Source organism: Lissotriton helveticus, chromosome 11 (genome assembly GCF_964261635.1).
Source record: "Lissotriton helveticus chromosome 11, aLisHel1.1, whole genome shotgun sequence".
In the NCBI taxonomy this organism is placed as follows: Eukaryota; Metazoa; Chordata; class Amphibia; order Caudata; family Salamandridae; genus Lissotriton; species Lissotriton helveticus.
The window spans coordinates 68,696,575-68,711,360 of record NC_136072.1 but is presented as its reverse complement, the minus strand read 5'-3'; the positions used below and the strand labels follow the sequence as shown (position 1 = coordinate 68,711,360).

The window sequence follows — 14,786 nt, the reverse complement described above, 5'->3', positions numbered from 1 at the left end:
TGAGTGCGTTTCAATTATTGACTAGTGTGTACAACAGATGCTTAACACTATGCTCTGGTAAGCCTAAACTGCTCGCACACTGCCATAAATAGCGCACTTGGGATTGTTAATTTAAGCCCTGTAAACCAATAAGGGTCGCCTGTACTTTTGCATGGTGTGCCCTTACATTGGTACTACCACATAAAAAGCAAGCTTCCTACAGAAACTACTTGCAAGACTAACTGAAGAAATGGATTGGATCAGCAGCAGTATGGGAGCTGCTATATGCAAACGGTTGAGTTCAATTTGGATACTAAGATATTCTTCAGATAACCTTATACAGCAAGTCTGAGGTGGTTGTGTGAATACTGAAGTAGGCATCTAGGAACCCTACAAATTGTAGCAGTACTCAAGATGGAAGGCTTCTAGAATGTGCACCAGAATAACCAAAGGAAATATGTTTACTAAGACAAGTGGTTCCGGTCACGTGGACCAGATAATCCTTGCTGTTTAAGGAACTTGAAGTATTTATGACCTGCACTTGTTCTTAAATAAATTATATAGCCCATGGAGCAGAAGATTATGATTAATATCTGAAAATATGAAGATGTGAATTAGGTTGGGAGATGGTTTAAAGGGGTTACATTCAAAGATTTTTGAAAACCACAGATGGTAAAGGGAGTGAGTTTTGCACAAAAGAGAAACCGGCATCCTCCCACCCAAAAAGGCCTATTGTCCCACATTACAGCAGCTGGTGGTAATACATTAATCTATGACCAGCATTAAGGACCACTCGCAGCAGGAAACAGGCGATATACCGCAGTTTAACACAAGACAGGTTAGTTAGGACTGTTTGAACGAAGGACTTGCAGAAGTATTATTTTGAGTTCCTGATATTGGTTGGTCTGAGGTTCTAATGCATGAACGAGTTTCCACAGCTTTATTCAGAGTATTCATGCCTGCCTGCTGTGGTTGTGCCCTATATGTGGTTACCTGTCCCCAGTATTTAACTTCCCCAATATCCTCCACTCCAAGAGTGAGGCAGGTCGCCTGGATCCCATGCGACAAATATAGCAGATCTGCGCCAGAAGCTGGAGGAGCAGAAATGCAGGTGTTTAGGATTGCTGCCAAGTATCATGTAATGGGGGGGGGGGGGGGGGGCATCTGTTTCTTGCGCCTCAATCTCTTCATAGGGCGTAGTTGGAGAGTTTAAGTGCAGTTCTGTATTTTACATAATCACATCCCGATGAAGAGGTCTGTGGTTCAGCAATGTTAAAAAAAAAAAAAGAATACGAATACAACGTGCAGTAATTGGCAAACTCTGCATTTTACCACGTGAATGCAGAGTTTGCCAATTACTGCAAGTTGTATTCCTATTTTTTCATTTTTTTTACATTGCTGAACCACAGACCTGTGTGTGTATGTGTGATATATATATATATATATATATATATATATATATATATATATATATATACACACATATATACATACATATATATACACACACACACACACGTGTGTGTGTACATACACAGATGGTAAATATGATTAATGTATTACCTAAATATAAAGATTACAATGTGTGGCGTTTGATCTAGCATCAACCATTCTTAGCTTTTAGTTCAACCGTTATGGCCTCCCTTTGTTGGCAGTGCATGCACATGTATACAAACATTGTTCATATCACCCATGATTGAGTCCAGCCTGGAAATGATCTACCTTGCACGGATAAGAGAATCCACGGTTTGCAAGTTTGCCCATTTGGCACAACCCCTGGTATTTTAGATCACAAGACTTCAGATTTGTTAACTACTGCAGATACAAAAAAGTAACCCCAACAGACTAAAGCATTCAAAAGGAACAGGTAGAATGGCCAAATGTTGCACAGCAAAAGGCACATCTGCAAATGGCAGACATTCACAGTTAAGCTAAATCCAGAGAAGTCAGCCCACCAAACTAAGGACACCGTGGGGCAGGTCTGATCAACCTAATTCAAAGGCACAAAAAAAGAACTGAGCCCCATAGCTGAAAGACTGAGCCCCATAGCTGAAAGACTGAGCCCCATAGCTGAAAGACTGAGCCCCATAGCTGAAAGACTGAGCCCCATAGCTGAAAGACTGAGCCCCATAGCTGAAAGACTGAGCCCCATAACTGAAAGACTAAGTCCCATAACTGAGGCGTAAGGAGGGAGAGAATATCAATGGCGCATTAGGCTGGGTAGGGACAGGACATTCAGCCTAAGGTGGAGATAGATGGCTGAAGTCAATGGTGAAATGGATATCAGTCAGCAGCAGGAAACGGAGGTCATCTCACTGAAGAGACCAGCATACTTCAGAGATCTAGATGAAAAGATATCAAAGCAGGTCTTGTTGAATGAGGTCGGTCAGTCTATTGCAGAAGGCAACTGGGGCAAATAAATATCAAAAGACATCAGTTCAAACTAGTCTACGCCGCAGCAACTGACAGGGTTTCATGCATGGAGTTTAGTGGGAATGACAAAGGATGAAAGCAGATAATAAAAGCATTACCTGTATGGAGCGAAATCCTCCCTGTTAGCAGCAGCAGACAGACACACAAGGGGAATAGAAGGAGAAGGGGAGAAAAGAGAAGCGTTGAAAAAAGAATTCCACAACCAAACACAATGAGAAGGCTACAAGAGCATACAGGGGTGGGAGGCTTTGCGGACATGGTGAGCGAATTGTAAGCACAGCAAATATAGTTTGCACATCCCATGTGCACACATGTTGCAAAAAAGGTGCATCACAAGAGAAGTAAACTGGTAAAGCGAACATAATCTGGCACACAAGATCAGATACCTTGGGGAAAAGCAGTAAAAAGCAGACAGCACAGCAGAAAAAAGACACTTAGTAGGGTGTAATTGAGTCAAGCTAGGACAAGGATTTAACACTCAATGGACCTGGGGAGCAAAGGAGAGGTACAAGCAGAAAGCACTGCCCGAGTTTAAATCCAGAGCCACAATTAGGGGCAACCATGTGCCAACAAATCCTGAAATGAAAGGCAGAGTAATGCAAATGGGAAATCTTTGTTTAGGCATAGGATTTAAGAGAAAGACAAATTATCAAGGAGACCCTTGGGGGGGTGACAAGGAGCCAATCAGAGTGCTTCTAAGACCCAGCAATGAGCCACAGACCATGGGCCGGAAAGGACAAGCCCTACGTGCAAAGATCATTTGTTAACATGGGGAAAAGGCAGGCATGGATCAAATGAGCGAACCTGAAGTCAAACCAGAGGCACTGCCAACATGACAATCTATACAGACATAGGATGCATATCGGAGGTACAGCAAGTAGGGGCCGATCACTATACATGCAGAGCAAGGATCTTATGTGATCATGGGGAACAAGTAGGCACAAAAAGAGCCAATGTGAACTTGGGATGCAAAGTAGTCACACCAATCAGAGCAAACTACCTGAATGGAAATGGAATGCAATGCCAGATAAAAGCAAGCCAACAATATAATGTACTTGAGCAACACAGAAGCTGGATGATAAAACAAGACCTACCTATAAATGAGGGCCCCTAACAGATTTTACATTAGCAACTGGCAGCATTCAAGTTGGGCAAGATTAAAAGTTTGAGTTCATAACTGTAAAACAGTGGCCAGTGGCCACTTATGGGCAGATGCCAACATAAATAACAGTCCAACAAGTCACCTTTCAGTTCAGATGAATATTTCACCTCTGAGATTAACAGAGGAACATACAGTGGCACATCAAGGGCGTTGTGCACGAACTACAGTTCTGGAATTACAACGCCTCTATGTAATTTGTTCTTGGCAACTTCACATTTCAAACTTGAGAACTCTGTTGAAATGATGGCCGATTACAATGCCACTAAGCTGTAATGATCAGGGAGCTGCCAATATTCCATTTGTGCGGAAAACAATTTATAGAGGTCCAATTTCTAAAAGATTTTTCTAAAGGCTGCGAAGCAAACATACATTTTTGGTGAGTATGGTTTTCCTCTCGTCTATTTCCTCCTGTTGTGCACACTATGATAGAGGGAGTATCTAGGGCTTTAGCTTCGGGTAAAATATCCAAAATGATGGCTGCCTGTGGAGGCTTGGTACTCCACAGGACACCTAATCCTAGAACACCTACTCAAATGTTTTTGCGCATCTGTCTTAGTAAGATCTTGTCAGACTGGTATCAGTATGCGAGAGTGGGAGCTATTTTGGCACAGGGCATATCAGTTTCTGCCACAAGTTAGAGAATGGAGTGCAGGCTTGTTTGCAGTAACTGGATCCGAAGACCGAACTTTGTTGACATTTTGGCTAGTATATTACTCTAGGTCTCAAGGTTAATCAATCTATATGCGCCATATTCTTGGAAAATTAGACTATCTTCTAATTACTCCAGGCTTCTATACATGGACATTATTTGAAGGTACAACAAAAGAAAATGGCATAATAGTAACTGTCATAAAGATGTACAAAGAGCTCTTAGAATGGTTTTCCATTTGGTCCACTGGCCAATACAAAACATTAATAAACTTTGCTTGTAACTGACAAGGTCTCGCAATCGAAAACACAGAAAACTGACACTGGCCAAGGATACCAGATTCCTAAGGAGCACCCAGAACTCCACAGCAGCTTAAGGCTTTTGCCAAACAAATGGTGTAGGTAAATGTTGGTAAAAAAAAGTTATTCTAACCACGCCTTACTGTTCCATGTCATCCTAAGCATTATGTATCTGCAAAGGAATTAACTGGTAGAGGGGTCAAGGCTTCAAGCACCCTTGTAACCCTCACTAGAGTAATCAAAATGAAGTTGATCTGCAGCAGACCTTTGTAACCATTTGAACATGCTTCCAAACCTCAGAATGCAGGGGACCCAGAAGAGCAATATAGAGCATTGAGCTTTTCTCAGGATATTGAGCTGCAGCATACTGCAAAGCCAAACGTCTCAGCATGCAGACTAGCACAAAGCAAGCCTTATCGACAACAGATCGGCAATGATCACAGCACACTCAGTAGCTGATGTGCTGTTTCTCCGGTGGTATTAGCAATCCTCTAGCCATCCCATCCACCCTGCCCTTGCCCACCTATTCTGCTCCTCACCACCCCAAACTTTACTTTGTGAGGGAGAACAAACATCTTGCAGTCTCAGATTAACAGCAAAAGGCAATCGCAGCTTACTAGCTAAAGGGAAAAAATATATATAATTTCGCTGGCAGCTTTGATCTCTCCAAAACAATATATTCGAAGATTACCATGTTACAAAAATGGCCATCATGAAAGCAATCAGTGGCATAAAAACACGTTTTCGGAGGCACAACAAGATTTAATTGGCCCAGGGATATTCTTTCAGGTAAAGCATCACATTTATGTTAGAATGAAGCCGCTAGCTATGAAGAAAAGTGCACAAGTTATGAAGTTTCTCAATGATGAGGTTAGGATACAGAAGATCTGGTAGGTTATTTCGACATGCTCTCAATGATTGCCAATCAATACTTTCAAGTATTCATTTCACAGCTGGACTTGGCAAAAGAAAAAATGCAGAATAGCCAATTTCCACTAAGAGTACAACATGAAGGAATTACATTAAAGGATCATCAACACTAATATACTATTTTTAAAGTTGGTGTGAAAGATCACTTTGGCATTGCTATATATAAGGATAGGAAGTTACATAGTGAACATTTAGGACATGTTGATTAACAATACTACCCCTGTACCATGAAGAGGAAGAAGAACCCACCAACAGAACTTCATTTCTGGATTCATGAGGGGCAGCCCCAGGAATTTCTAATCCTGAATGTTTGGGGACACACTAGCATCAGTCCTGTGAGTATCCACCTCGCCACCAGATGTCTGGCAATGCAACCATCTTCCTGCTCACTTGAGCCAGGGGAGCCTAACGGAGCCAGCAATCATGAATACCTTTCTATACATTTGAGCCAAACTGTTCCAAAAGTAATCTCCTTAAATCTCATCCAGACCTAAACAGAACGGTCAGTGGCTATTCAATGGCAGAATTCAGTGATTTGTTTTGTTGATTTTTTTTTTTAGAGACAGCAAATTAAAAATCAGCAAAGACTTCAGCAAGTTCAGAATTGAAGTTAGTGGATACCAGTCTGTCGACAGTTTGCAGGAGGTGGCCCAGTGGTACGGGAACTTTGTTTTGCAACATATGTTCTGGTGCACCAAATATCCACGTTTGGTACATAATCACCTTTCCCTCCAAGATACTCATGCTTCCTAAGAGAGCATACACTATCACTGAGAAAGTGTTTGGGACAAGATCACTGCACAGTTCAGAAAAGCTGGGCCCATCTGCCCTCTTCGAATATGCCAGACTAGTGCTTCTGTTTTCATACAATAAACTCATCATGCTGGTCTACTGGTGGTCTGCTAGCTTTCTGCTGTTCACCATAAGATTACTGCTCTACCTAGCCGGGAACAAACCCGGTGTTTGCAGACTGGAGCAGAGTGCATACTGCGTCTCAGCCCCAGTCTATGTAGTGGTGGTTGGGGCAAAAAATTCATAGCCCCAGGCACTGGCCTTTTTTCCTGTATACCGGGGGAAGAGATACTAGCTTTTCCTAGCAAAAGAGTAGTCCATTTTCCTCTAAGTTACAACCCTTGCCTTAATCATGTATGGTCACTAACGTCCTGATGTACAAAATACTTGCACAAATTGAGAACCGTACTTTTGCAACCAATGCGGAGTTTTGCAAATCAACCCAGGTACTAATAGGTCAGTTCCAAAAATGTTAATTCAAAGTGGATAGCAATTGAACCCATTTCATTAATTTTAATGAAAAGGGTCGCAAACTAACAGACTTTGAATGCCATTACAGGGATAGTTGCCTGCACCGGCAAACCACCATGTCTGTAATTGAATGAAAATGAAGTCAATTTCTTTTGATGAATGCAGTCCATTATCATTAAAGGAAATCAGGATCTGTTTTTGTTTTTTTTTATTAAAATAGTGTGCTCATTGAAAAAGTTTGTTTTAGGAGTTGGCAGTATCTATTCCACAACAAAATTTAATTCACAAATGTGAGAAGATTCCCTGGGGACCCATTCCACTTTGTGACTCCATTACCAGCCCAACTCAAAACAAATTTTTCAATGTTTGAATATCAGATCACAGCCACAAAAACGGATACATCACATACCGATCTGGAATTTACAAGCGATGCCAAAGGCATGCTCCTTCCAAACTGCATATTGGTTTCAATTCACTATCCCATTCTAAAAGTCAGTACAAGGTTATCAGCTCTTAAAATAGGATTAGTACACAGTAAAAAAAAACTATTTTGCAGTCGCAAACCGCATTTACAACTGTAAAATTAGCTTTTCTATCAGGCCCGATGCTTGATATAAGTTTTCTGGCACAGCGAATTGGGTTTGTTATGTGGAACTTTTGTGCACTCTGTATACGATGGTGGTTATCCTTCAGGAAAGCGGTCTTAGAAAGAATTGCCCACCCTAAAGTATTCCCATTACAAAACCCTGTCTACCAGTTAGTTGGGTTTTGGAAGAGCTTCCAGGAGGGCAGGAGAAAGCTCCCACTGCAAGTGAAATCCAGGCATCCCCTTCTTACTGTGAAACTGATTGTCACAGATTATGGTAGCTAGTTCTGGCACCTAAGGCATGAAAACCAAAAATTACAATGATCACTTGCAACTGGCCTGATCCGCCCTAGCACTACAAGTCCAAGAGACTAAAAAGGGGACTCAGTAAGCTTTTGAAGTTCCAAAACGCTTCCAGTCTTCGACACCAAGGTGGAATGAATGCAGACTGGCTTAATACAGAAAGTCATTCTTGTTTGGAATTGCAAGGGGACTCTGCACCATTGAACAAACATGCTGTATAGGTTTTCGCTTTAAACCAACAAAGCGCATATCTACCTAGAACAGCAAGTAAATTTGTACTTACGCAGTTTAAAAATCACATCCACAAAGCCTTGCTTAGGGCCTTTACATGCTAGGTGTTAAGTATGTGCATGCTTATTGTTGGGCAGTTGGCATGACAAATGTGATATTCCTAAAACAAGGTATTCATTAGAAAAAGGCAGTTAAGGGAACTACACTATTATACTGGTTGGTGTGCAGTTAAAACAATAGTACATATTTATTTTTATTTATTTTATGGAGTTTGTAGAGCGCGCAGCTACCCCCGAGGGGGTGTCCCGGCGCTCCGCATAGAAGGGGAGGTTTTGGTAAATATGTAATCCTTGGCATGTTCCTGGAAAATGGAGAATTTTTTAATTTCAAATAATTTTTATTAAGATTTCCAGAAAATAATCAGCAAAGTAGACAAAGTAAAACAAAGTATAAAATCACAACAGAAGGAAAGTAAACCTATTTCAGGTCAAAGACCTGCTTCTGATGGGATGTTTAAGATTAAAGTAAAGGGATTCGGAAGCACGTGAGATGGTATACTTAAGACTCCGGTCGTAGTCGGCAAAGAGCTGTTGGACATCATGGCTTGGACATCATCCTGATACATATTGAAACATCAAGTCGACTCATACCTTGATACATTGATCACATAAGTTATGACTATGTTTATGATTAATGTGTCTTGTTGTGTACTACATAGCACACATAAGGTAATAGACACAATGACATTAAAGGCATTTTAGTACATACATGGAAGACATCCATCGAATGATACCTTGATTTATTAACATATCTTGTGCCTATGGTCCTGTTAATGTATCTTTACACCCTTTGAGATCATTACATTGAAGTCTAAGTACCTTGAATATGTGTGTTGTATCTATGGCTGTCTTTAAGGCATCTTGTTACATAATATTCAATAGTTAGGAGTGTACATCTGATTCAGGTAAAAGAATGTCATCCTCCATAAATGATTAAAGGGATAGAAAAGAAAATTTAAACTATGGTAGAAATGTACCATATGATGGAAGAAAAATTGTCAGCATTAATTTGAGTATATAAGTCTGATCCTTCAAGGAAATGGACTACCAGTTAACATTAGGACTAACCTAACCCCAGGAGTGGAGCATGGATATACAGTTAATCAGGGTGGGTCGCAATTGAAAAGTTGCGCCCAGGGTGTCCCGCATCTTTTTATTTGGTGACCTCAAAGGCGATAGTTGTAGAGATAGATTATCCGGCCCTCTAAGAAAGGAGAGCCATTCTTGCCACATCCTAAAGGGGACTGTTTTTTTCCAGTTATTAAGAATTAGACTTAAAGCTTACACTTGCATGTAAACTAAGACAGTCACCCTTGTTTTGTAGTTGAGGATCTAGATAATCTAGAAGGATACAGGAGAATCCTCTAGAGGGTCAATATTGAAAGGGTTTTCTATACAGTCAAAGATTTTGTCCCAGTAGTTTTGTATAACAGGGCAATGGAAAAGCATATGGCTCAAATCGCCTTCCTGAAGTTGGCAATTCCAGCAAGTCGGGCTCTGTGATAGGTTGAGATTAAAAATTCTGGATGACGTCCAGTAGGCTCTATTAATGATCATTTATTTTGTTAGTGGAAGTGACGTTGATGTCTTGATTGAGAGGGGTATTGTGTATACTTTTCCAGTCAAATGATATTTTTGGAGTTAGGTTCTGATTTCCATGTCCGTTTATTGCGGGAGAGTGATGGTCTTGGGGAGTAATTTATATATTTTAGAAACTATGTGCCCAGATTTTAAGAGCAGCCCCCTCAACACGAGAATGGATGGATGCAAGGGGAGTAATTAGAGTTTTGTTAGGTTAGCTTTTAATTTAAAAAACTTTAACCACTTGGCTGCTAAGGCTTTTCACGTCCTGCGCTAACATTCTTAGAATACCATTATACATGACGAGTTGACCTGGTCATGAGCACAGCTCCAGTGTGCCTCATGACGAGGTCACCTTGTCATTAGCATGCAAGAGGTTAAAAAGTCTGGTGGATCTAAACTAAAACGTGTTTGCAGACAAAGGTTGTGGGGGTCTTTGTCCTCAGAGGTCTTGGACTAAATTAATACCACAAGTCGACCATTTTTGACAGTATGTCATTTGTCTATCCATTTTCAGAGTGGGACTGAACCATAGAGAGGTCAGGATGGACTTTTGGATTTTTACCTGCGAAAGGTGGTCTAGCCGCAGGAGCGCACATTTCGGGTTTTGGATGATATATTTAGTGTATGGTAGGCAATCGATGGTCATTGTTAAGACTGCAGAAATTGGGATGTTATTTAGAAGCGATTTCTCTACATTCATATATATTGGCAAATAATCCAAATCATTGAACCGCAAGAGTCCCTGTTTACAGAGATATGCTGGTTGGTAATTCCTGAAGTTAGGAAGTCCTAAACCACCATTCTCTTTGGATAGTTGAAGTTTTTTTAAGTGATATTCTTGGCTTTTTCCCTTGTGAAAGGGAAGAGTTAAAAATATTATACATTTTGTTAAGGAAGTCATTAGAAAGGGTTAAGGGGAGCATGCTGATTAGATAATTGATCACTGGAGTGATCATCATTTTTAAGGTTTCTACTCTCTCCCACCAGGAGAAAACAGGAGAAAAACTTGGAGACCCACCATCTAGAAGAGTTGATTTTTTTTTTATAAGACTACTTTTGTTAGTCTGCAGGGTGGTGATTAGGTACTTTGCAAACTATTCCTAAGTATTTAATACACCCTGTTTGCCATGCTAGGCCAGTGTTCCCTAGGATTAGTTTGTTCACAAAGTTGTTAAAAAGCTTTACCTCAATTTTGTCTTTGTTAAGCGGGTATCCAGAGTGGACATTAAGGCTGGGATAGTTTTGCCAGCATTTTCAGAGATTAGATCTGCGTAGGCACTAATTTTGACTGTGGTGTCTCAGAATTTTATACCTGTAATGTCTTTATCTCTTAAAATGGCAAAGAAAAGGATCTATTGCTAATAGAAATAAGGATGAGAGTGGGCAGCCGGGTCTTGTGCCCTGTTTTAGGTCTAAGGGGCGGAGGGGAGGATGATGCCCCCTGCTCTTACCGTTACGGTTGGTTTATAGTATAGGGCCATGATCATACCAATTAGGTTTGCCTAGATAATTTTCTAGACCTGCTTTCAAGTAAGAACAGTCCACCGTATCAAACGCTTTCAGTGTCTAGTGTGATAGCGGCTGATGGAGATTTCAAAAGATTGGCTTTCTATTGCGTGACAAAATCCTGGTATCACTGGAGAGACTATTCCTTAAAAATCCAACTTTTGTGGGGCGTATGAGTTTAGAGATTTTTTTATACTGTTCGCTAAAATCATGGCGTAGATTTTACAGTCCAAATTTATCAATGAAATAGGCCTATAATTTTCATGGAGACAAGGGTCCTTACCATCTTCTGGTATCACAGTAATGACTGCTACTGCTGGGCTGCCCTTGATTTGTACTGTTTCAGAGAAGTGATTGAACAGGTTCAGTAGTGGAGAGATTAATGGGTTGGCAAAGGTCATAAAGAATTTGGCAGTATACCCATTAGGGCCTTGAGCTTTCCCTGTTTTTAGTTTTGTAATGTATCTACAATTTCTTCAGATGTTATTGGCCCATTGAGATTGTTCTTGTTTTGTAAGAGCAGGCAGGTTACATTAGTTTAAGTCGTTTTGGCACTTCGAGAAGCCCAGTGTTGTATTATTCTCCTATAATTGGATAGAAATCTTTAAATATCTCCGCTATTTTGTTTGGGTCGGTGGCAATGAAGCCGTGCAAGTCTTTTAACGCATTTATTGTATTTCTCTGCATTTTGAATATCAGATACGATGCTTAATTTTACCCTGCTTTGTTAGATTCAGTTTGATGCTTTTGTTTACTGGCCCAGACTCCAGCTCTGGTACTTACAATTTTATTATATTGGTACTTCTTGTTCACTATTTTATTTAAAGGTTGATCATCCCTAGAAAGGATGTGTTTCTCCAATTCTAAGATCTTTTTCTAGTTTCTGGAGTGTGTTATTTGCTTCCTTGTTCATGGCCGGTCTTTTAATCATTTTGGTTTTTAGTGCTCCCAGCATATGAGGTCAGGGGTATCACCTATTTTCTTTTCTTCCAGAAAGTCTCTGATGGACTGTTCAATTAGTAATCTATTCTTTTGCGATGAAATGGTTTCATCATTAAATTTACAGAGAGGTTGTTTCTGTGCATGGAGATCAGTAATAGAAAAGGTGATGCAGGAATGATCTGATATCATCCTTGGTTCAATGGTAGTTTGGTCAATCCGATTAATGGAGTTTCCAGATACAAGAAGGTAGTCTATTCACGAATATGAATTATGGGGGTGAGAGTAAAAGGGGCAATGTCTTTCTGTGGGGTTTTCTGTTCCTATTACCTTGGAGTATTGATGAGAAAGGGAGTTAAGATTGGTTGCATCAGTCTTAGTTTCTTGCAATAGAATAATATCCCCTTTCTGTTTATAGATGTAGTTTAATAATTTTCCTTTTTTTTTGGGTGGTTGATACCCTTAACATTCAGGGATATCATTTAATAGTCTGAGTTGTTGAACTCATCGTCATTAAGGTACTGGGGTCTATATAGACCAGACTACAAGGAATTGTGTAGTAGGAGTCCAAGTATCGAGTAGTTCTTAGGGTGAGCAACGTTTATGGATATTCATCAGTGTACCTGGGCGTTTTCTTGAATGTAATGACTGGTGCCTAAGGGACCAAGCAATATCATCATGTAGACAAAATATCTGTAGAGAACACCTTCCTAGTGAATTTGTCAAATTGTCTGTTGTGAAATTGGGTAATTTTCCCTTCGGGAGTGCAGACAGAATGGAAGAAAACAGTGACATTAGAAAACAAGAGAAACCGAATTCACCCCCCCCCCCGATAACCAGACTTCCACCTTCTCCCCCATCCCCCCCCCCCCCCCCCCCCAACATAGTTTGCACGAATGGCGATAAGAGGAAGAAGCATTCCTCCAGGAAAACAGATACTCACCTAAATATCTGCAATCAGAATTTAAAGTGAAGGCATTATGGTTACCGGTTAGAACCTTATGTTATAGCCCTACTAAGATCATATTATCCAGAATATCAGCAAACAAGCATTAACAATTAGGACTTTATGACTCTAAGAGTTCGCAATACTGCAACTATTCGAATGTTAGCTAGAACGCCCAACTGATTTGTAGCACGTTGAAAACATTAATTAGCACATTGGAAAACTTTAGGCGCACATTTAAAACATTGAAGAAAACATTAATGAGCCACTGAGAATGTACGTTATTGGAGTCAGTAGAGTTCACTCATGCGATGTAGGTCAGTATGAGCCTGAGCATGTAGTGTGAGATTCCTTTGGACAAGGTTGACCATATGATTGCATAAGAACAATAGTTACTTACCTGTAATCTGTGGTTCTCCAGTATTGGAGTCTTTCATAGATTCACATGCCTGAATCATTCCCCGTCGTCTGAGTGGGAGTCCCACGGTATATAAAAAAGCAATAATATGCTATAAATACATAGTAAATACCAATAAAAAACAAACCAGGAAGTAAAGTAGCCAAGCTACAGAAGAAAAAACTTCCACATTAGTGACTATCCCTGTCCTTTTGTGTAGCCCAAACTGCAGCCAATCAGGCGACAGCACCCACCAGAAGGTTCCCCCCCGAGGCTCAGGCTGTCAGATTTTGTCGCACGGAGTGATAGTAAACCAAAGTATGCTAAGAGCCTCTGAAGGGGAGGTGGGCGGGTTGCATGTGAATCTATGAAAGACACCAATACTGGAGAACCACAGATTACAGGTAAGTAACTATTGTTCTTCTCCAGTATTAGGGGTGTCTTTCATAGATTCACATGCCTGAATCAGAGTAGATAGCAGTAAATATCCTTGCTAGGCAGACGCCATAGTAACCCAGCTTGTCAAACTGTGCACATTATAGGAATTATATATATATAAAATGTCTTAACATAGCCTGGAGCATGATAAAATGCATCTAGTGAAGAATGTGCACTCTGAAAACGGTAGCAGAAGCGTCTGACTGCAGGAAAAAAGGAGGTGGGAACAGAGGCTCACCTTAGCTGAAAAGATTACATAGAACTGCTGGACACATTGAAACATTGGTCTTACTGGCTGCAGCAAACAGTAGTGATTGGAGAAAGCAAGGCTGCTAACCTAGGTTGTCGCTCTGCCGAGGTGCTGGAGAAGAACTCCATCAAACAGAGCAGTTGAGGAAGACATTGGCCTGGTAGAGTGCGTACTAGGGGCTGCTAGCAAAGCTGTTCAACTTGTGCATGGCAAAATATCGATCGGAGCAAAAGATCAATAATGCAACTGTTCGCCCGGACCCTGTTGGGTTTTAACTAATCATACCTTAGTAAAAAATTGATCAGATCTGCGAAAACCGAACTATCCCTTGTAAACAGAACATTTGAAACCTTTTCTATTATCAAGTGTATGGAAAAAACCATTTTGTTGATAGTGGTGGAGGCAAAGATGCAGTTGAATTTACAGGCTCGATCCGAAAGAAATTCCGGAGGCACGTTAAGTATGAATTTCAGAGTAACTCGAACCACCATAGAGTTCTAGAGAACTGTATGAAAAGGCTAAAGAATCGAAAGATCTGAACCTAACTGACTAATAGAGGACTGTTAAAGCCAAGAAAAAGAAAATGACACCTTTCTAAGTCCTCGTAGATCATCACTGAGGAAAAGTTGAAAGGATATCACATGAACTGCCCTATTACCACACTGAGATGTCTCGATGGTAATGGACGAACTGGCGGAGAAAAAACAATCTGAAATTTTCTTGAAGGATTGAGTTATATTTTTTGAGGAATAAAAAGATGTGATCCCATCTGGTCGGCATCTGGAGCCGCTGCCAGTTAAGGCACTAGCAGAATTGCATGAGGCAATCCTGA

At 40.6% G+C, this 14,786-nt stretch overlaps 1 protein-coding gene across 21 annotated transcripts in view; it reads right to left on the bottom strand.

The window, feature by feature from the left end:
• The window catches only part of EIF4G1 (eukaryotic translation initiation factor 4 gamma 1), a 980,016-nt gene that overhangs the window by 739,196 nt on the left and 226,034 nt on the right, over nt 1-14,786 (bottom strand). For 6 of the 21 annotated variants that reach the window (XM_078666147.1, XM_078666150.1, XM_078666158.1 and 3 more), the window contains one exon: nt 2,511-2,531. The exons of the other annotated variants lie outside the window; for them this stretch is intronic. In XM_078666147.1, the coding sequence (XP_078522273.1) occupies nt 2,511-2,531 (21 nt within the window). The remainder of the gene's footprint in view (nt 1-2,510; nt 2,532-14,786) is intronic. 21 annotated transcript variants of the gene reach the window in all.